General features: G+C 36.9%; 1 protein-coding gene across 1 annotated transcript in view; it reads right to left on the reverse strand.

Moving 5' to 3' along the window:
* The window catches only part of LOC149572458 (alpha/beta-Hydrolases superfamily protein), a 135,774-nt gene that overhangs the window by 44,970 nt on the left and 66,414 nt on the right, over nucleotides 1-24,390 (reverse strand). The window contains exon 5 of the mRNA XM_089813610.1: nucleotides 15,627-15,785. Within this exon, the coding sequence (XP_089669736.1) occupies nucleotides 15,627-15,785 (159 nt within the window). The remainder of the gene's footprint in view (nucleotides 1-15,626; nucleotides 15,786-24,390) is intronic.

The following is a 24,390-nucleotide window of genomic DNA, read 5'->3' on the forward strand; positions in this document are numbered from 1 at the left end:
ATGCCTTGATGCTATATTTTTTTAATCACTCTCAACTAACTACTATTGATTTGGTTTTAGACTAACCATAGTTTGTATGTGGTTCAGCATAGCAATTTGATACGACATCCATAGTGTCCTTGTTATCCTTGATTACCTTGTATCAATTTCGTATCCTACAGTCATATTGAATAATCAAACCATTACTCAATATTGAGCTTGTTAATTATGCCATCGTAGAGTCAATAATTTGAGTTGCTAAGATAGTTGACAGTTATATTCAGTCCATAGGTATTCTTAAGAGCGGTGGAAGTGATCCTTATCGTATTCTTATGAAGTTACCGGCCTCAAGTATCTCCCACACACAATCCCAAAATTTAATTAACAATTATTAAATCAAATATAGACTATATACGCATGAATTGTACTTGGCTTATAAGCCACGAATGTGAATGCCATTCTCGACACGATTTCTCAAGAGATGTTATATATTTTGTTTGTCACGTATTTGCAAAGCCAGTTATCCTCAAGTTTCCTTTTAAAATAATACACTTCCATAAATAATAAAGAAAATTAATCATTTTTTGTTTATTAGTTAATAATTGTTAATTTTATTAATTGATAATTATTTTCTCAATGATCCATGTATGTTTTGATATATGAGTTCACTATTTATTTATTAATAATTATTTATCTATTAATTAATAATTTATTTATTAATACCATTGATGTGTGATCAATACATAAGTAACATTCTTTTAACTCGTTAATCAATTCATTTAATCAATAAATATTACAAAAAGGGGCTATCACACTCCACCCCTCCTAGTTTTTTTCGTCCTCAAGCAATTACACGTCTTTCTACTTATAATTTGATAGTATCATTTGGTGACTTAGGACAAGTTCTCTCATTTTCCAGTGGGTGATGTTAGACTATATTATAATGATGTCAATTGAACTTTCCTTAAACCAAGTTCTTAAAATCATCTCTCTAGTTACTCTATTAGACTAGATAAACCAAAGTTCAACCGCACATGGGATATGCACTTGAAAATATGAAATGAATGAAAACACGAAGCATACACAAATAATACACATTACTGCATGAAGACACAAAGCATACATTTAATACACATTGTTATCTTTCTTTTTGTTGAATAGAATTATTCCTTTCTTTATCCCTTTACCCTACAGGATAGTAGGATCAAGGCTCTTATACCATTTGTGATATCACTTGATTGGGTTTTGTCTCAGTTATTACCAAATTAACATAGATTTGATAACTATGTCACAAGCTAAAGGATATAAGACATTTGAAGTTAAAAGAACTAGTCATTTATTTAATCAAATCAAGTTATTTGTATATTTGTTAACACACAAACCCAACCTTATTACTATTTTTGACTCAATGAAGCAAGGAGTAGATGTTATCCAAAGTGCCTAGAGACCAAATGCACTGGGCTCCCTCTAAGTTTACAAATTCAAGCCCTTAGCTTATCTTGGGACTATGCCTCCAAGGCCCTCAATGTCACTGATCCCTACCCTATCTTGGGAGAGATAGCCATTGCTTGGATCTATACAAGCCCCTCCATGCACACATCTGTGTTCTCTTTTCTCTATATTAAATAGTAATAGGCCTTGAGTACATACATGACCCTTTAAGGGTTCCTTATCATTACTATGATTCATATATATCCTTTGATGAGAGACATTTATGTCCTAAATTATACCCTTATTTATCCCTCCTATTTGCTTTCATATCCATTTCTATATTCCCTTTTTATACCACTTTCCCATTTTAAGTTGCATATATTTCAATATATATAAGTAATATTTATTTTAGTTTTTCGATAAAATATGTGAATAATATTTGATTGTATTTTACTAGCATTTATTGTGCCAAAGGAAATTATTATTTCATGTGGAGGATAAATCCCAAATATGTGACAACATATAAGCAAAGCATTAAAATCAGGGAGAAGATTGTGGCTAAAATCAAGGAGAATATTGTGACTAAAATCAAAGAAAATATTGTGGCTAAAATCAAGGAGTAATTATGGTTATAATCAAAAGAAATATTGTTTTCTTAAAATATGGACTGAGATTTGAACATGCAATCTCCAAAATCCTATTTATTACTATTTCCACTACAGTATATATGATTTTCAAAAATAAATACATGTCACATTCGATTTACTCAAAGAACACTTCCAATTTTAACTAAAATGAGAGACTAGCAAGTTTGAACCATTGACCACCGACTTGCAATTGCAACCTTATAACCATTGCGTTCTGTATGCTCTTTGAGTTCTAAGTTGTATTACACTTTATCTAAACGAAACCGTTGCCATAATTAGCAAATGAGAGGCCAGTTGGTTTTAACCAGTCTCTCATCCATTAATTATGTGCACTTTCCAATGTGACATGTGTACCAATTGGTATTTATGTTTGTTATGGAGCCCAAGGTAGACGTCAATGAAATGACTCCTATTATAGGGAGATTTGATGGATGTGACATGCAACTCCATTCTCCAACTTCTTATTCTCAACCGCATATTTTGTGGAGACTATAACAACTATTTCTGCTGGCTGTTTCCATCACCCAATGCATGGATGGTTTCCCATGTATTTTTCATTGGAGATATCGCGTGCTACAAAGATTGCAAAACTATTTTAGTCTTTCTCATGTCACCAACAGAATTATTGTTTTGTATTTATGGCTATCTTCCAACTTAGTGTAACTATGTAGTTAAACGCTGCGTATATATAAGCAGCGCAATGAAGGCTCAAGATCTACAATTCTGTATAATTTCAATAGAAATAAAAATCATTGATTGTGCTGATCAATCCTGTGTTCCACGTTATTTGTCTCACCATCTAATGAACTGTGGAGGGGGCCCACTTCTTGGAACGCCTGGTGTATTTCCTGTAATTCGTTATTTCATTATGGTGTGTTTGGAGTTTTAATAGCATAATGTTTCATTTTGATTAATAGTTAGATTTGCATTATCATTATTATTGAACGATATGATTACTAATGCTTTATCTTGTTTCTCATTCATTCAGTAACACAAATTTCCACTGTTAATTTCTTATTTCTGATTATTCAAATATTTTATTAATAGTTCTTGTCATATTTGGATTATTAAATCAGATTTATATTTAGAAGATTTGTGTATTAGATCAACTATTCATGCATGATGTTCTTTTATTGATTAGAGATTAGTTTTCTTTGGATTTGTGAGTTCGATTTCTAGAATTATTTCAGTTGGTATCGTTATTGCTGCTTGAAAGATATTTCCATTTCTGATGTTTTTATTGTTGAAACTATTTTAGTAGGTTTCAATTGAGCTCCTGTCGTAGGAAGTGACACTTCCTATCGCAGTTTTATTTCATTTTTCCATAAGTTCGCTTTCACATGTTTTAGCTGCATCCATAATCGCTCAAATCACAACTATCATCCCTTGATGGCATATTGCTCGGACAACTTTTGCAAACTTACGCTCTCGGATTGACATGTATAGACCAGCCAAACTTCATCATAAATTATTAATTATTTCGTAATTATTTGCCCCAATGTTGGCCTATCATCCTTTTGTAAATCAGTATTAACTCATAAATGTGTTACTACATTGTTTGATGTTCCACAATGCTTACCAACATTGCAAATGAAAATTAATATTTTTTGTTTATTAGTTAATAATTGTTAATTTTATTAATTACTAATTATATGTTGAACGATCTATATATTTGTTTGATATATAAGTTCACTTTTTATTTATCTATAATTAATAATACCATTGATGTGTGATCAATATATACATATATATTCTTTTAATTCCTTAATCAATTTATTTATTAAATACTTATTATAGATTGCAATCACATTGTGCTCAATTAACATTAAGCCTACCCTAACAAAGAACTATAAATGGGTAAGGTTGTGTCACATACTGTATACAAACAATGGTGCAATACTCATTAAACGTGCCATGTTTTGTTTCTTTCAATCTTTATGATATTGGTCTATTGTGATGCTTATGATGAACGCACATTATCAGTTCTACATGTGCGCATGAAAAATAGTTGCATTTTTAATCCTAAGTGTTGCCAGTATTGAGAATTGTAGTCTACTTTCCAATCTTAATGAACAATTGTAGTTTCCAATTTTTAAGGAAATGAAACAATCCCAAAGCGGGTGAAATCCAAATTCCACATATAAAATCCCTAGAGCAATATATATGCTTCTTTACCCACAACATTCGCTACAGTATGTTAACTATTGTATGTCCCCATTTTTAGTAGGACTCTGCAATTGGTTTGGTCAATTCGTCATCGCAACCCTTGTGAGCTAATTGTGAGATTTTGGGGTCTCAGTTGTGGAGTTTCCATTTTAGTAAGACTATTTTGGGCAGTTGCCATATTTGGCAGTACAGTTGGTGGCACAAGTAGTTGGTCGTCATTTGCATTGGATGGAGCTATTTAATTGAGGGGTTAATATTTATTACTTAATTAATGAAGCTTCATTATTATAAAGGCACTTTTATGATATTTAACATTATAAAATGGAGTCATCTCAATGAAGCTTCTTAAGTGGAAAGTGTGAAGATGAAGCTAAGTGTCAAAGTGCATTATAAATATGACCCATTTGGTGAGAAAAGGATCCAATTGTCTATCTTGTTTTGTTGCTTCTTTAATTAAATCCATCGCTGAAGTATAATGGATTTGGACTGAGATTCTTGTCGTCTTCTCAAACTGTATTTATGTGGCTAAGAAGAGGATTCAATTGTGCTATTCTCAATTCCATTGCTGAGGTATAGTGGAATTGGTATTTGCATTTTGGAGATTTATTTAATATCTGCCATAGCTGTTTTTACTGTCGTTAGGAAGACAATGAGTGCTGGGAATTATTAACATTTTACATCTGTACTCTGGGAATTATTGTCACCATGGTTTGGCATTAGCTGTCTTGAGTTGACATAGCTTGGGCGACTTTCCAGTCATAGCCACCACTATTTGGATAAATCTCCCATTGAGAACATATGCCAATCTTCCCTGTCTTTTGGTGTATAAATCCCTGCACTTTCAGGTTGCAATTCTATTACTTTTGGGTGTTGCTATTTTCAGACTTCACCACACCTCAGTGGCCAGATGTTCTTGGACACCATGGGAGTAGATGGAAAGCTTTACTAGGTTGTTAATAACAACGTCCAGATTGGGATTTAAATCTATCATTGGTTGTGATAGCTAGCAGTCATTGGGCAGCTAGCAAGGTTGCTATTTGGCACTGCAATTTATAATCACTGGGCACCTAAATACCCCTGTGATTTCTTGTATTTCTTGGAGTTTGCTTGCAAAGTGTTTGACAAAATGTCAAACAAATGAATTGTAAAAGAAATTAATGCTTGTCAAGGTTATAACCAGTTGGGGTTTTTACTGTGGTATCAGAGCGGTTTTTTGCCATCTTGTGGGGTAGGAAATTCCTTATAATTTCAGATCTATTGTTGTATTGGGAGTGACTTGTTAGAAATAGGGATTACTGAGAGGGAAGGGAGTGAATCAGAAATCTACAAACTTTAGTCACCAACTGGATATTATTACTTACTTTAAACCATGCATAACAAAGCATTAAAGTAATGCTGAACAATAATAGTAACAATGCACAAAGATAACTCATAACACCATATTTGGTTAACTAGGGAAACCCTGGCCAAGGGAAAACCCCAATGGGGATGATACCCACTAGATAATATACTGATATATAAGTTCCTTGTTAAAGGATGGATCCTATTAGGAGTCATTGAGCAAATTCAGTATAAAAAGTCCGTCTTAGGAGACTTTGAATCCCTGTTAGGAGATTCCAACCCTGTTAGGAGTTGTGGTACAATATATGCAAGATGAGCTCATTGCCCAAACAGGAACTTCCGATCACAAGAAGAGCTCACTGCTCAAACAAGTAATCAGACTGGATATAAATATTGTATATTCTTCCTCGACTGATCTCTGATCTTCAGCTCGATCTCGGATCACCAAATAGCTCATACAAAACTTTGCATATATCACTTTCACAAAAGTTTGAATATAATCACAATTACAAGATAGCACTTGCAATTACAACTATACATCTTATTGCAAAAAGTCCTTTGCATAAATACCATACCTTTACACAAATAGCTGCTAGGTCGGCTAAGACCACAATTCACTTTTCCAACTTAGGGTAAACATCTAGGATGTCGGCCCTAATTGGACAAGTAATTGTTTCGTAAATAGAACAATTCTTTCCTTTAATTTCGCTGTCCCGCTTCATCAAAACATGATTATCTCTATTCCGTACAGTCCGTATAGACTTCCGAGGTTATATACATCATCACCAACATGTATACCATCTCCATGTAACTTCGCTAGTCATAATATGACGTCGGCAACAAGTTATAAACAAAACAATACACTGTTGTAAACCAAATTTTATACATAGACAATTTTCTGATTACCAAACACTAAGTATCTATATTTTTGAGATTTTCTGTGAATCATGCGTTGCCATAAATGACAACAATTACATATCACTATTAGCCAATTGTCAACATGACCAACACTCTCACATTCTCTAGCTATGGACAAACATAGGAGAATGAGTAGTTCTAGGAGCCAACGGAAGAGCATGGAAAATAGTGAAAAAATAAATGCTCTAAAAGAGAGTATGGAAAGACTTAAGCTTCATCAGAAGAGATTGGAGGCAAGACTATTAGATCTGGTGATAGTTGATAGGGCAACCTGGTACAAGGTTTTTGTTTTTAGTAGGTCGACATCAGGGTTACAGGAAAGAAGGCTTGAGTTCTCCCAAGCAAGCATTCAAGATCCAAATGAGCCTATGTTTATTACGACATCCACTAGTCGTATCCGTAGTCTTGATAATGGACTATCCACACAGCAACATGTAGATGTGTTTGTGCCATTGGTGAATAACAACACTAGCTTCAACAAGTTGAGGATTCTAATGTTCTTATTGCAGATAGTGCAAAGGGTATTGAGGCAGTTTTTACCACTAATTGATCACACTCTCCTGAGGAGGGGATTGTTATTGGAGACTACATAGAGAGTGAGAATTGATGCCTATGATAGTTGTCATAGTGATGATTCAGTACAAGAGGTAGTGGCTTCCTCAGGTGGGATTGATGCAGGTATTGAGTCACCAAGCTGTGATGTTAGTGATCTAGGTGTTACAGCGAAGTTAGCGGAGGTTGGTTTGGGCTCTGGCATTATTGATTCACAACATGACATCGAGTCGTGTATGCAGGGTTAGGTGACAACACTAGATGTCCAGTCAAGAGTTGCGGATATGGATAGTATGGGCATTCCTGATGATTCATTTGAGGATGCTATGAGTTGTGAGTCTGATTTTCCTTGCCAGATGTTTTTGAGGGATTTTTGGATGGGTCCCTAGATCAATGTTTACAAGGACATATTGTTGAGGGTGAAGTTGAGACATGTAAGGAGTTCGATACTATGAGAGCTTCCACTTCTTCGGATGAGGAGTTGGTAGAGGTACCAAGTAGTTGTACAGCAGCTATTGATGTGTGTGAGGATGGGAGCGCACATGATGTTAGCGATCATGGGGTGAGTAGTTTAGATTCAGTCTCTAATCACAGTGCAGTTAGTGAGGCAGAGGAGTTGCATAGGAGTCAAGGGTTAGAGAGGAATCATGTGACTAGTTAGGTGAAGGTGGGTGATAGTGACATCTCTTCAAGTCTTGAGCATTACGATGCTATCCGTCAGATGTTTGGTTGGGGTGCTCCTATGTTAGATGAGCACGGTGATGGTAGTATTTCCCTAGCAAAGGTTCATTCACTTCGAGAAGCTATCAGGATCTTGAAGCATCACTATTCATAGTTGGTAACGAATAGGGATTGCCTTCTTGAGTGTAGTAGCATTGTTATGAGACGTTGTTAGGGAAGGAGGAGAAGGTGGTTGAGCTCACCCATGAGCTTGAGGTGACTATGTACTCTCTTCATTATTCTTCGTTAGCTATACTCCTAATTAACGCATTTGTGCCCAAGAGGCCGGATTCGTATTTGAATCCGATCTGGACCCAGATTCATGCCAAGATTCATTTGGATCTGGGCAGGATCCTTGTTTTGAATTGTAGATCTGTCTAGATCCATGGACTGCGAATCAGGATGAATCCACAAGGTCAAATCTCGATCCTGCACAAATCTATCACAAATCCACATAGATCCTTATGAATCCACACAAATCTGTCACAAACCCACATGAATTTGGCATGAATCCCCACAGACCCATAAGCCAAACTTGGAATAAATAAATAAATAAATAAATATATATATATATATATATATATATATATATATATATTCACGAATCCTTATGAATACTAATGGGAAAAATAAAAAAGCACAAATCCACGTAACCAATTCACATCCCTGAATCGGATTTGTATCTCTAATCGACAACTAAGGTTTTCCTAGAGTCATAGTCACAATTGGATGAGGTGACTGTGGAGTTGAAGCAACTATAGTCAACACCAATCCCTGCCCCAATTCAGCTACATTTTGAAGTGGTTGGTGGTGAGTTTACTTCCATGGTAGGGGATGAGGGATGTGATGATGTGGCAGTCACATCTATCTAGGATATGGGTGCAGTGGTACAAAAGACATGAGAGCATCAATTGAAGATTGCAAAGTGATTCCTATTGTGCCAGGCTCCCCAGTGGTTGGCACCATAGTTGGAAAACTCGCCGAGTTTCCTAGCTCGGCGAGTTTTTCACCAGTTAACTCGCCGATTCAAAAACTCGGCGGACTGGTAAAAACTCGCCGAATACTCGGCGAGTAATCGCGAAAAACTCGGCGAGTTTTTAAAAAAAACTCGCGATTTTCTGGTGAGATTTTCACCCGCGGCCTATGACGGATTAAAGCAGTAGTGAATGTGTTTTTTTCTCATTTTTTCTTGTATTTGAATTTTTTAGAGCCTTGAGGAGTGAAGAGAAGAAGGTTTGGAGGCATTCTTGGCTGATTGCAAGTGATTCAAGGCGGATTTGAGTGGATTGTAAAGGATTCTAACCGATTTTAGAAGACAAATTTCTTTCCAGGTATGTTCATCTTATCATAGTTTGAAAACTTTTTATAGTTTTATAACAAATGTTCTTTTGTTTTTGTTGTTGTTAACTTGTTTGTAAATGTTTTCAAATCATTTAAAATCATTTTGAATCATTTTGATTTGAAACCGTAGCTTCTAAGGATATGGTTGAAGTTTGAAGTTTGAAACTTTGAATCATTTGAAACCCTAGCTTCTAAGTTCTAACTTTGTTTATTCATTTTTCTATATATTTATGTGTAGGGCAGTGGTCAACCATTAAAAAAATGACAAACCCGCAAGAAGAGTGGCCACAAACACCATGCCCATCTGGATATATAGGCACTCGGCCTAAAAATGGAAGAGATAAGGCATGGCGGTATGCCTATGAAGCTCCAAATCCAAATGATATTGGGAAGGTGATATGCATTCCTTGTGAGAGAATTATTTCTGGAGGCATAAACCGCCTCAAATACCACCTTGCAGGCATAAAGAAACATGACTCAAATCCTTGTCTCAAGGTACCTGCTGAAGAAAAAAGATTCATCCATGCCCTACTTGCAGCTGCTGAAGAGAAAAAATTGAATAGGGAGAGGGAAAAATTAGCTATGAGGGCAGCCATAGCTGAATCAGAAGGAGCTCCTTTTGATATGCAAGAGGAAGAAGAAGCACTTGAGAACATACCAGAATCTCTTCGTGGCCCACGGATCCGCAAACAAAATTTCTCATTTACCGGTTCCACTTCTTCTACATCTCCTACTTCTTCATCATCATGATCCGGATCCCCATCAGGGATAGGTGGTTATTTTGTGCCCAGGAACAAACCTGGAGCACAACCATCATTAGAGGGCACTGCATGGTTTAAGGAGGTGCATGAGCAAACTGCTATTGCAGCAGCTGATTTTTGGTTTTTCAACAATATCTCAATGAATGCCGCTAATAGTCCCTATCCGGTCAATATGGTGAATGCAATGACAATATCAGGCAAAGGGTACAAGCCGCCTAATCGCAAGGATATGAGTGGAAGGTTAGTATTTTACTATTTAGTAATTGTAAATAATTGTGATTCACTTTAGTTCATTGTTATATTTTAAATCTTAATTGTTATAACTTATTTCCTAATTTTTTACTAACACTTACACTTTATTTAATATTACACCTAAATTTTGTAGGTTGCTTGACAAAGAGGTTGGTAGGGCAACATTGTTGATAGAAGACCAAAAGAAAGAGTGGAAGAAGTATGGCTGAACCATTTTATCTGATGGGTGGACAGATGGAAGAAGTAGAACCATTATTAACTTCTTGATTGCTTGCAAAGATGATGTGGTGTTTTGGAAATCTGTCGGTGCCTCCAACAAAGTGAAAAATGCAGCCACATTGGCTTTAATGTTGGAGAATGCTGTCATGGAGGTGGGAATAGAGAATGTGGTGCAAATAATCACAGATAATGCAGCAGCATATGTGGCAGCAGGTAGATTTAATTTTTTATATTTGAATCAATATGAATCATGAATGTAATGCTATGGAATCTAGATAATGGTATTATTCAATTTAGATTTGATGTAATTTGTAAATACTAAATATGGAAAGTTTGTTATTGATTATTGATTTTTTGCTAATCTTTTAGGTAGAATCCTCCAAGAGAGGCATCCCACACTTTTTTGGTCACTTTGTGCAGCACACGTCCTTGACCTTCTTTTGGAGGACATAGGAAAACTTGATTGGGTGAGTCCAATTGTGGAAGATGCTAGGCGAGTCACGAAATATATCTATAATCACCCATGGGTTCTCAGTTTGATGAGAAAAGCCACTAAAGGCAAAGATTTGATGAGACCTGCTATGACAAGGTTTGCAACGGTCTTCTTGACGTTGCAAAGTATTCTTGACCACATATTGGCTTTGAAGCAAATGTTTGTGTGTGCTGATTGGGTTGCTTCACCTTACGCAAAGAAGCCCGAAGGAGAGGCTGTGGCACGAATAGTGTTTGATGATAGCTTTTTTGCAAAGGCTAAGGAGATTGTGGAGGTAACTTCATTATATTTTTAGTGTATTCAAGTTTCATTATCAATTCATAACTTACTATGTTATTAACTAATTTGTATTTTTCAAATTTCAAATGTAGATGTCTCTGCCCCTGGTTCTAGTCTTGCGCACATGTGATGGGCAGCAATCCCCAATGGGAGGTCTTTATGAGGCCATGGATAGGGCGAAAGAGGCTGTTAGAAGTTACTATCACGAGGATAGTCTCAAATTTGACTCCATTTGGGAAATAATTGATAGGAGGTGGAACAATATGCTCCACCAACCTATTCATGCAGCAGGCTACTTCCTCAATCGCAAATTCAGGTACTATGATAATTGATTGTCCTTGAAGTTGGGATTTTAATAAGTCTTTATTTTACTTTACTTTTTAAGGTTGTGTAGTAAGACTTGATATCATTTTCTATTTGTTTTAGGGCTGATGATTCCTACTCAGATCCTAATGGAGAGGTCATGGAAGGTCTCTCTAAATGCATTGAGAGAATGATATCAAGTGAAGAGGAGAGAGACCTTATTGTGATCGAACAACAAATCTATGTGGAATCAAGGGGTCCTTTGTTCTCTTCTATGCTAGCAAAGAGAGCAAGATCTACTCAAGCACCAGGTAAAGCGTCAAACTTTAAAATTTTTGCTAATTGATAAGTTGTGCTTCTGATTTTTTTTTATTGCTTTATAACTTTTTTAATTTTGTTTTGCAAATGCTTGGTGGGCAAGTTGGGGTGGCAATACCCCCAATTTAAGGAAATTTGCTCTCAGAGTCCTATCCCAACCTTGTAGCTCATCCCATTGTGAGCGCAATTGGAGCTTATTTGAGTCCATCCATACAAAGAATAGAAACAGATTGACTCAAAAACGGCTTAATGACCTTGTTTATGTGCACTATAATCTTAAGTTGCGCATAAAAAAGGCACAGCTCTTAAAACTACCTGGTCTGCTTGATCTAGATGAGATAGATCCTTATTCTAATTGGACAGTAGAGGAGCCAAGTCCATTGTTTACACTAGATGAGATCGCTAATTTGGAGAGGTAGGCCATGGAGGGGGAGGCTAATGCTGATTTTCAGTTCACTATGGATGACATTGAGGATGAGGACGAGGATGATGATGATTTAGGCGAGGATCAGGCATTACCATTAGGAGGAGATGCATCCTCTTCTAGGACGCCGAGCCAGTCAGTAGGGACGTCGAGCGAGGGAGCACAGCCACAGAGTTCATAGTCACGCAGCTCACGCCCTATCCTAGTGCGGGGCACTTCTTCTAAGACTAGACCCCCTCGCTTTCCTGCTAGTGCAAGTGGAAAGAGGAAGATGTGATTGCCATTGTCAAATTGTATTGATGTATTTAGACTTTTAGTATTTACTTCTAGTTTGACAGATTGAAACTATTTAGTAATTTACTATTTTGCTTCCTACCATGAGCATTCTGCATGAGAATGCAATTTTGTACACATTATAGATTTATATATATCTAAACTTCGTTTCTTTGTTTTGTATTGTCTTTAATTAACTTATTAGATGCATATTCTCATTAAATTTTGCAAAATAAATGCATTTTTAATTAAATTTCAGCGGTTTTTTAGGTTCCCGAGTTTTTTTTTTTTAAATCGCCGAGTTTTTCCCGATTAAACTTTTGGGGGGCTTGGTGAGTTTTTGCATTTGGCGAGTTTTCCAACTATGGTTGGCACATTGATAGATGGTGCAGAGCAATTTATGGACAATCCCGATGTGATAGTAGTCGATCTTTTAGAAGGTCATGTGTCTTTCTAATAATACTCCTGCTCCTTCACAAGACTTGAGCAACTAACCATCTAGTTTGGGGGCGAGCTCTCATGGATATGTGTTTTCTTCTGTCGGAAGAAAATATAGTATTTCATCTCATGCAACTGATAGCATTTGACAGTTGGCAGTGCCACGATTTTAGAGGGATCAACTATGGATTGCAGGGGAGCATGTTGAATCTTTCATGAAGTATGTATTGGAGAGTGTGGATGTGAGAGAGACCATACCAAGTGTTTGAGAATAATCTTATCCAAGGCTCTCACGGTATTCAGAGATTGGTTGGAAAGAGTCTAGAGACCTTGACTATGATGCTTCCCCATAGGAATTTTGTGGTCAAGTTTTCTAAGAGGGCTGCCTTGGATCTTGCTCGACTAGTAGTTCAAAGTTAGAGATTGGAGTCATCATCTGATTCCCAATTTGGTATCACCTGATTCCCAATTTGGTATTGATGAGCCATCAATAGAGATTGGAGCTTTTTAATGACACTGCATAGTGAGGAGTACTCGTCATTTCACTTTCAACCCACTGTTAGAGGATTTGGTTTCACATCAGTGTGGCTTGGCTCCAGTTTCATACCATTCATTATGGGATGGGTCAGCACCATCTTTTGCAAATGGGATCAGCAGCTCCAAGTTAGACCACTTGCAGTATCCAAACACCCAGGACAACTTACATAGATTGGAGTGGGTGGTAGTGTTTCAGGTATCTATGGTTGTTACCATCTCCCCAGCGCAGTTGGGTGTGAGTGTCAATTAGATGGGAACTCAAGTGTTGACAGAGTTGGGGTTTTAGTTGGATTGAATTCCGATGACTTGTTTTCTCCATTAGTACCTACAATTAGTTTTCAAATGATTTTGTCATTGATATTAGTTATTTGGGTGATGGTGCTATAGGAATCGATTGTGCACGATAGGGACATTACACATCTTTACCCTTGGGATCCAAGTGGATGATGATGTTCATTTATGCTTTGGTAGTGTGTGGGGACAAGCAATCTTAGGGAGGGAGGACTACAATGTCCCTATTTTTAGCTGACTCTACAGTTGGCTTGGTCAGTTCATCATTGCGACCCTTGTGAGCTGAAAGTGGGATTTGACGGTCTCAGTTGTGGACTTCCTATTTTTAGCAAGTCTATTTTTGACAGCTGCCATATTTGGCAATGCAATTGGTGGCACTGGCATTAGATCATCATTTGCATTGGATGGAACTATTTAAATGAGGGGTTCATATTTATTATTTAATTTATGAAGATTCATTATTATAAAGGCACTTTTACAGTATTTAATGTTATAAAATGGAGTTGTGAAGATGAAGCTTCTTAAATGGAAAATGTGAAGAAGCTAAGTGCCAAAGTACATTATAAATGTGACCCATTTGGTGAGAAAAGAATCAAATTGTCTATTTTGCTTTGTTGCTTCTTTTGAGGGGTTCTAAGTTTGTGATAAGTAACTCCATCACTGAAGTATAATGGATTTAGACAGATTCTTGGGGTCTTCTCAAACTGTATTTACTGTGGCTGAGAAGAGGATTCAATTGTGCTATTTTCAATTGCATTGCAAAGGTATAGTGGAATTGGTATTTCCATTTTTGGAAATATATTTAATATCTTCCATTACTGTTTCTACTGTGGTCAGGAAGACAATGAGTGCTGGAAATTATTAGCATTTTACATCTGTACACTGGGAATTATTGTCACTGTGGTTTAGCATTAGCTGTCTTGACATAGCATGAGAGACTTTCCAGTTAAAGCCGCCCCTATCCCTATTTGGACAATTCTCCCATTAAGAACAGATGCCGATCTTCCGTCTTTGGTAGAATTCCCTGTACTTTCAGGTGGCAATTCTATTCCTTCTGGGCGCTGCTATTTTCAGACTTCACTGCACCTCAGCAGGCAGATGTTCTTGACAGTATGGGAGTAGATGGAGGCTTTACCAGGCTGTGAATAACAGTGTGCAGATTGGGCTTTAAATCTACTGTTGGTTGTGATAGCTGGCAGTTATTGGGTGGCTAGCAAGGTTGCTATTTGGCGCTACAATTTTATAATCACTGGCACCTGAATACCCCTGCCATTTCTTGTATTTTGCACACATACTGGGACATTAGGATTAGCGAACATACCTTCAATTGTCTAACGCTCAGGTCTTCAGCCCTGGAATGCTATTAGTTTGGCATTCAAGTGTATGTCTCTGCTGCAAGTCAACCATCTGAACTGGAGTTACAGGTTCTATTACTAGTACTTGTGTACATCACCAATTGCATTAATAATAATTTGTTAGTTCAGTGGCTCGGAATTTCATTTCTAGTTCCCCCTTTGAGTGCAGTTATTTTTCTGAAAACACAAGAGCAGAGTTTCAATTATAAGCTCTGGTAATAGACATAATCACCTATGGGTTCGCTTGCAAAGCCTTTGACGAAATGTCAAACAAATGAATTGTAAAGGAAATTGGTGCTTGCCAATGTTATAACCGGTTGCAGTTTTTACAACAATATTACTTGAAATATTAAATCTAGAATTGACATCATTTCATCATGTTCCACACATCTAGACTCAGTTTAATTACTAACTCATAAACAAAATGATCATCTTGGATCTCGAGAAAAAACTGTCAAATTTCAATGAAAATGGATAACTCCAAGTTATACTTGTTTCTTAGAATTTCAAAAGTACTTCCAGAGTTCTATATTAAAAATGGCACATAAAATTTGGATAAAATTGCCTACAAAGAAGTTGATTAATCACCTCAATCACAAGATTGTCACACCACTGAATAGTTGGATTCAGTCCATTTGCAGTGGTATACCCAGATGAAATTAAAGAACAAAGCAGAAGGCTTGTAAACGGATTGTCTTCTATGGACTTCCGGGGAACAGAAAAGATTGGTGCAACAGCGTGATCATTCTGCATATAATATTTAAGGCTGTCAGAAATTGAAGCTCAATGAAGCCACACAATAATTTTGTATGTAGGCTCATATAAATCAATGTAATAGCTTCAATAAGAAAAACTCATGCATGAATGTAACAGTAACATGTGCCATAAGATGTCCAAAAATATAAAGTGGGACCAGTTGATGGTTCAATCAGAACTTATAGTCCAGATAATGGAATACAAACTTCAGCAGACAAGGAAACCTTCATATAGTCCAAAGTCCACACCAATTGTATCTTTAGGTGTCATTTTATCATTGCACATGAATTAAGGAGAGTTCTCGTTAATGATAAAGAAAATTACCAATCCAAGTTTTGTGTAAAACAACATATATGAAAATTGTGGATAAAACTCATAGAAAGGAAAAAGCAAAGTAATCCAATCGATTAAAAGATTAATACCCTTACTTTAATCCAAGATGCTTGTTATTTTATTTTCAGTTTTTACTCATGAATTGAACAAACCTTATATCTAACAAAAATATATGAGAATCATTAGCGAAGTCAACAAGTTGCAAGGAAAATGCCCACCAATGAAAGCTACCATATACATTGATAAAGGCTTAAATTGGGCCTTTAAGTATTACTAATCAATAAAACTGTTAGGTTTTACATATGGTTGAGATCACTCCTACTGGGGTATCCTTGATATTCAAACATACTTATGCCCCTCCTTCCTCACCAATTGTGATAATTTCTTGTCAACTTTCCTTGTTGCAATCCTATTGTCTCCATGTTATGGCTTTAACCTATTCACACATCCTGCTGTCCCTCCTGCTGCCCTCATTGCTTTCATCTTTTTAAATGATGTCTAGCTCTATGTTGTTGATGGCTCAAAGACCAAAAGAGGTTTAAGGGACAATGGCTCTACTCTAGTGAGAACATGGAGTAAGAGGAAGACTCTAAATGACTAGGTCAGCCATTCTTATGGTTTAACAAGGATACTTCTCTGTGGTTTCCCTCACCTCAGTGCTTTGTCAGGCTCCCCCTGATGGTTGAGATCAATCCTATTGGGGTTTCCTTGATTTTCAAACTTACCTATGCCCCTCCTTGCCCACCAATTGTAATCATTTCTTATCAACTTTCCTTATTGCAATCCTATTGTCTTTGTGTTATGGATTTAACAATACTTACACATCCTGCTGTCCGTCCTGCTGCACTCATTGCTATCATCTTTTTAAATGATGTCTAGCTCTATGTTGCTGATGGCTCAAAGACCAAAAGAGGTTTTGGGGACAATGGTTCGATTCTAGTGAGATCATAGAGTAAGAGGAAGACTCTAAATGACTAGGTCAGACATTCTTCTAGTTTAACAAGGATAATTATCTGTGGTTTCCTTGACCTCAGTGCTTTGTCAAGCTCCCCTTAATGGTTGAGATAAATCCTATTGGGGTTTCCTTGATTTTCAAACTTACTTATTGCAATCCTATTGTCTTCATGTTATGGCTTTAACCTACTCACACATCCTGCTGTCCGTCCTGCTGCACTCATTGCTTTAATCTTTTTAAATGATGTCTAGCTCTAGATTGGTTACTTTGGCGGAGGTTGAGTCCGAAACCCATTTCGTATTTTGTTGCCCTATCTACTATGAGATCAGAGGGAGATTTTATTGTCTTTTTAGGGATTGTTTCTCTTTCAAAGTTCTTAAGCTATGTTGATCAGTGGTGTCTTGCACTTTATCTTCGGGAGGCCACCCAACTTCGTGAGCATACTTTTCAATTAGCTACATCTCAGAACCACACCTCTAACCAGCTCATTGCCGCCTTTTACTCCCCCTTGTCTCCATCACGGGGTGTTAAAAGGCCTTCCAGCACTACTCCTAGATTGGTCAGGCATTGTACCAGTCTTTTCAGGCAATGACACTCCTAAAACGAGTCTCAACAAAGATCTAGGACTTTGAATTGTCCATGGTTATATCCTTCTGTGTCTGATTACTTTGTACCAAGGAAAAATTCATAGTTCTTACCTTGTGTTTCTTGGTCTTCTGTCTTGTTTTGTTTCTTTTCTTACATTGTTTTGGTGTTTTTCTTGTTGCCAACTCTTTTGTTTGTATGCTCAGTCCCATAAACCTTCCTGGTTTTTTGTTGGACATTAATATTACTATCTTATCTTATCTTATCTATGTTGCTGATGGCTCAAAGATGAAAAGAGGTTTTGGTGACAATAGCTCTATTCTAGTGAGATCATGGAGTAAGAGGAAGACTCTACATGGCTAGGTCAGCCAATCTTATAGTTTTTGTGGTTTCCCTTGCCTTTGTGCTTTGTCAGGTCTCCCCCTATTTCTTTTAAGAGTTTCCCTCCAGATGTTTATTCTTACTTTTCTCTGTGTGGTACTTGTAAAGGACTTTTCGCCTCTAATTTCCAGTTTTTGATGGTGGATTAAATCTCTCTTCATTTTGTCAAGGACTCTACCTCTAATCATTCTATAGCAATCACACTCTTCAAATTCCATTCTAGGTTTTAAAACTGTCACTAAATAGCATGCCAACAATTATCTCACCAATTCTAACAAACATTATTACCTAGAAACTAAGAAGCAATTTGAAAGTTTGCTTGAGAAATGGAAATGTCTTGCCACACTGTAATGTCCCTTCTTTGGGGATATTAGAATTTTTAAGAAGGAATGAATTTTCAATATTAAATTTAACTATGTTACCTAGAGATTTATTATCAAAGGTCAAATTATTATCTCATGTGGTCACAAGAGGACGAGGAGGAATAAAAGACGATTTATCACGGAGAAGTTGAAGAGTCATTGTTGTGAAGATAAAAGGAGATGAGACTCATTCTTTTGGTATGCTTGATTTTATTATTCAGTTCAGATTTCTCTCTTGAGAGTCTTAGAAAGCTTCAACTTTCAGCTAGTTGGAGGACGAGCCCCTCATGCTAGCAGACAGTGGATGCAAACCCATTGTCTGGGAAAACATTACTTCAGGTGCTTACAGGTTCTTATCCTATCATTCCAATCCAACTGTTGAATTTGTATTTAGGATTGGTTTTTGTGTATTGGTTATTGTATTGTTCTTGTATAATACAATAACGTTTTAGTTGCTGGTTGTTATATTGCTGTTGTATAAGGTAATAACATTGTTTAAGGAATTATAAGAGTTTGCTGGTTTTATCATACCAGTTTGTTATTCATGGTTGCATGTCGATATTTTGAATGTTATTGCGAAATAACGGGTTATATACTTGTGGAGAACTTGCTGGTTTTATTATAGCACCATATCCGTTTGGCCTAAATCTGAATTGAATGCTATATCCAAGAAGAAGTTAGTCGAATTTCTATTGGGGTTTCTGCTGAACTCCCTTGTTCTAAAGTACATTTGTCATATTTTAGTTCTGATCATATTATTCAAGGAGAAAGTTAGTAAATATCCGATTAGGAATATTACAGTGGTATCAGAGCTATGTATCCTGCCAGCCTATAGGGGTTTACATTGTAGTCTTGATAATTTCAACTCCGAGAGTATTGAAGCTATGTGGTTCTAAGAATCAATAAATTTCACATAGGAGTGATAAGTAGTTGCAAGTCCTAGGTACTCTATTGGAAAATAAAGAAATTTCTGAAGTTCATATTTTCTGGGAATTGAGGATTCGTGTTCAATCTAGGCATTTTGAATCAGTCCTTTTTTGGTGAATTGTACATCCTACGTTAGCTATATCCGGTAGCTGAGATTGCTTTAAATAGAGGTTGCGTGAGACATATTTGAGGCTGTCATGGACTAAGTAAAACACAACATATAACCAAAAACCTTACATTACAAAGTACATTAGGGATACTCGGTGATATAAGCCATCATCATTACTGCCCAGCAGCAAACATTATTTGTTCATCCTTACAGAAGATTGCATACAGATAGCAGATATTTTTGGAGTTCTGTAGAGGAGATTAAGCCAAATCTGGGTACATATTTTGCATATGGGGCAAGGGCAACAGTCATAAACCGACTAGTGTATGCATAGTGAAGAAAGAAGGTAGTAGTAGAGGGATTTTAATCACAAGCGGACGATACAGAGATAACCCAACATCCAGGCTAGTCGATATTAAGTAGTGTTTTATGGCTAGCACCAGTCACGGGTCGGGATTGGCATTCACACATTTGAAGCAGTAATCATGTCTAAATCGGAGTAGAGTTTGGAGAACGTAAAGGTATTGCAGTACGGTGGATTCTGGGCACTATAGGCTTTTGCAGATGGCAGATTGGCTGAATTTTGGTAGGGTGTCAGGTATTATCTCCACGTCCGGTCTTGACCACTCTTAGCATAGGCAAACTATAGGAGAGACGAAGGAGTCGACATTGGAAAGAGGCTCAAACATATGATATTCAGTTGATGCCATTGTTGATTATTATAATCTGATCACATTAAAGACCGTCGCCTTTACATTTTCAAAACCAAAGTTGTTTAGGCAAATACAATTCATTTTTTCAGCACCAACTAAGCGTTGTGCATGATCGAGAGCTTTAGAGGGATTGGAACTGACTCTACCACTTTTGCATTTGAATGACTCCTCCCGAAGTTGGCCTTACAGGCCAAAGTAACGCCCGTGCCGTTGAAAACAAAAGGTGAACGAGCTATTCGAAGTTTCATAAATCCATTTAAAAAATGCTTGGAAGAGGTAAAGACAGCGGTGTCTTAAAGTCAGACGCGTTAGAAGAGGCGGGAATTCTAGAACCATAGAATACATGGTTGTTACGTGTTAAACAATGCGAAATACAAACTTTGGAGTTAGGAAGCAGGTAGCTTAAAGAATCTCGTTCTACTAACCGGCTAAGACATGTGAATGGAGGAACAAGTACTAGGTGTAAGAAGAGCAGTACTTAGCCGATGAAGAAATTTTAGTATCAATACATCTCTCAAGCACGTGTTGAGAGCACATATATTTTCTATGAGGAATACTTCAATAAGCAACAGCCGTCTCAAGTGGACCGAGCATTCTGAGAAAAGTTAATGCAAGAATTCGCATTGATATTTTTGGTTTGATGACGTGGAAGGAACACCTCAAATTTTGAAGAGTAACGGCTTAGCATTAGTAACACTCAATAATCAATTTCTTGAAGGTAACAACACCTGCACAAAGGCCTTGTAAGCGCACGAGAGGAAGTCCTACAGGCAGTGCATACAAAATGGTATCGATGAGAATATGAAACGATGAAGATATGAAACCGACGACATCATAAACTTCACTGTTAATCCACAAGTCGCTATACAAACTTGGTAGCAATGATGAGTTGATGCCAACAGTGAAGATGCCATAAAATATTTTGTAAAGAGTCTAATTAAGAAGGATGAGATCAAAATATGATGATGGAGGAGAGACGATGCTAGTAGAGCACAATGTCTCAAACATGTGAAATTGGAAATGCTATGAACAATCAGGTATAAGGAAATACACTGAAGCCTATAAAAGATATCAAATTATGCATCTAACGAATCTACAAATACACCAAGAGTAGAGGAACATAGATGACGCAAGGCAGCAACTTGAGAATCTCAAATAAGGAACAGAGGATATCTATAGGATCAAAAATATAGATTTGATTATCATAGCAGTTTCCAACAAATTCTAAACTATTATTGGTTTGTCAGGAAGGCCTAAGATCAGGTATTGCAACAAAGAAGCTAGAAGAAGTAGGATATCAAAACCTTGTCTGTATTACTTCAGGCCTCCAATCGGTGGAACCAGGTACATTTGAGAAGGAAGGAATAAAGGAACTGCAAGATGCAAGCAAAGAAGGTCTAGTACAATACAGGGGAAGATATCAGCTGTTCTAGGCACTGTGCTTATTCTTGCTTTTCTTTTCATAACTATTTTACCTCAATCAAGCAGAGAAACTACTACAGATGAACCTTGGGAAAGTTTAAGAAACTCCTTTCATGAAAAATAGTAAAATGTTGGAGAATCCAACATTATATGGGTGGTATATATAGTAATTCAGGCTGGAGCATAGTGGTCATCACATTTAAGCTAGAATCACATCTTGAATACAAAGAATCATATTGATGTCGCTCAAAACTCATTTGGGCCTCGCTCATCAGATTAAACTTCACCGGTCTGAATGGGATGTGCTTTGATTGCAAACAGACAGTGAGCACATATAGTTGAGGGTTTGGTCACACCTCTCAAATAGCAGCATCCAATTAGTTCCATATAAGAAATTAAAGAAGCAATCTTCAAGTGTTTGACTTCAAGGAATGATCTTAGTAATAATTGCATCTCTAGTGTATGAAGATGATACAAAAAATGAGCAATCCAAGAACGGGTGTTTACATCAGGGTCACATCAACTAAAGAGCGAGGAGTTGCAGGGTAGTAGCGAATTCCATTCTTTTTTTTTTATATACATATGCTACAGCAGCGTTGTTATAGTTTTTTGCACGTCGATTATCTACCTTTTGAAAGGACACCCATCTGGATAATTTGGAAAATTATAGGGCTTTGACAAAATCAAGAAAGGATCAAGAAAGTGACCATGAAGCCACAAGAGTCATTAGTCCGGAATTCAGTTTCCATTATTAAAACTGAAATACTCAACATTTACAAGGATTATCAAAGACTCCCTAAGCGAATTCAGAATGATTTATCATTCAATGATTATATAGATTTTTACCTTGAGCAACTAAATATGACTGATATGGCAAAACAAAAGTATCTAGAGTTGGCCTAGGACCTTTTTGCAAACGAACAACACACAAGGGTGTACGAAGAAATTCCGATAGACCAGAATTATCATTTGGATGTTCTTGAAATAGAAGAGCAGACAACTACCAGAGATGGGCAGCCTTCTCACATAGAAGATATTACACAAGGCACAAGTTTTTATGTTGGTGAAATGGAGGTGAGTGTTAACAAACAGGCGGATGAGAACAGTGACACTCGAGATTATTGCTGGTTGGAATCTTTGCATGATGAATCTTTTAACTCTGATACCCATGACATTAAATTAGAAGAACATATCGGGAAGACCCTACAAAACGATGACCCGCTTCGAAATAACAATCATGAAATGCTCACCTTAAGGAGTCAGTTGAAGGTTAATGAAAATAGTATTGTGACTTCTCTGATACGTTACGACAACACTCATAAATTAGTGGAAGATCTATATAGAAAGGTTCAAAAGGGAGTGGAAGGAGATTGGCTTGATGCTGACTTGCAAGTGATCATGACAGCTCTTGAGACTATGAAATCATATTATTTGCATTTGCTTTCCGACAAGGATAATATTCTTAAGGTTGCTGAAATTCATGTTGGTCAGCTAGATAAAGAAAGAAATGAGATTATGGAGCTCAAAAGGGAGCTTAAAGATACTCATGAGGCATTAGATGATGCTCGATTTTCTCTTTAAGAGGCAGAAAATCAGATTAGGATCACGAATCCCTCTCAAGAGCAGGATGATAAAGTGTGGCAAGAGTTCTTCCAAGACGTCACTAACGAACTGGAGAGCATTCAACAAGCGTATGACTTGGATAGCTGCCTCAAACGGTTAAGTAGCAAAACTTCAAAACACTTTCAGCTTATTGACAATCCTTTGTTTGAAGTTGGTGTTGATTGGACATCCAACAATCCTTTGTTCATGTTAAATGAAGAAGTATCTCTTGTTCACCATCAAGAGGAAGAGTTTGATTTCAGACTTTGGGATCCTGGCTCAAATTCTAGCAGTGAATCCGGTTCTCATCATGGGAATGATGAATCAACTTCTGTGGCTTATCTTTGGGTCAGCCCCAACACATTTTCTGATTTCACCCCATTCAGAAGTTGGGTGAATTTTCTTCATCAGCCTCCGAACAGTTGTCGGTGGAGTATTTATGTGAGATTTGTGGGTAGATTCTCAGCATTCTTCATATTCTTAGCTCCCATGTGCTGGGGAATTCTCCAAGGTTATGCCGACAATATGAATTCTGATGTCCATGGGATGGTGTTTTCAATTTTTGAGCAGTTCATTTCTTACATCATCCATCTAAGTCAGGTCTTCACATTCTACTGGATGATACATGGACCTTGGATATATTTCTATATCATCATAGCAGCAAGGCAGCATAATAGAGTTTGGGATCCAGGTGTTGGTAGGTTGTATCTTTGGTTGGATGAGGATTTTATTGTGGTCCTATTCAGTTTGAGACTAATTATGGTGATGATCAGTGTTGATCAGTTTACAGGCACAACATTTCTTCGAAGATTAATATGGGATCCAGGAATTTGGTTGACAAGTATTTTGTAGAGTGGTACCATGCTTCACAGTTTGACCAGGGTTGTCAACAGTTGGGCTACTGAATTAACTATAGATGTATATGGGATCTTGGTACATATTGCTTGAGGGCAAGCAATCTCAAGGAGGGGAGATTTGTAATGTCCCTTCTTTGGGGACATTAGAATTTTTAAGAAGGAACGAATTTTCAATATTAAATTTGACTATGTTACTTGGAGATTTATTATTAAAGGTCAAATTAATATCTCATGTGGTCACAAAAGAACAAGGAGGAATAAGACGATTTATCAAGGAGAAGTTGAAGAGTCACCGCTGTGAAGATAAAAGGAGATGAGACTCATTCTTTTGGTATGCTTGATTTTATTAT

This window comes from Cupressus sempervirens, chromosome 2 (genome assembly GCF_028749045.1).
Source record: "Cupressus sempervirens isolate cs-2001-9-10 chromosome 2, ASM2874904v1, whole genome shotgun sequence".
Classification (NCBI taxonomy): domain Eukaryota; kingdom Viridiplantae; phylum Streptophyta; class Pinopsida; order Cupressales; family Cupressaceae; genus Cupressus; species Cupressus sempervirens.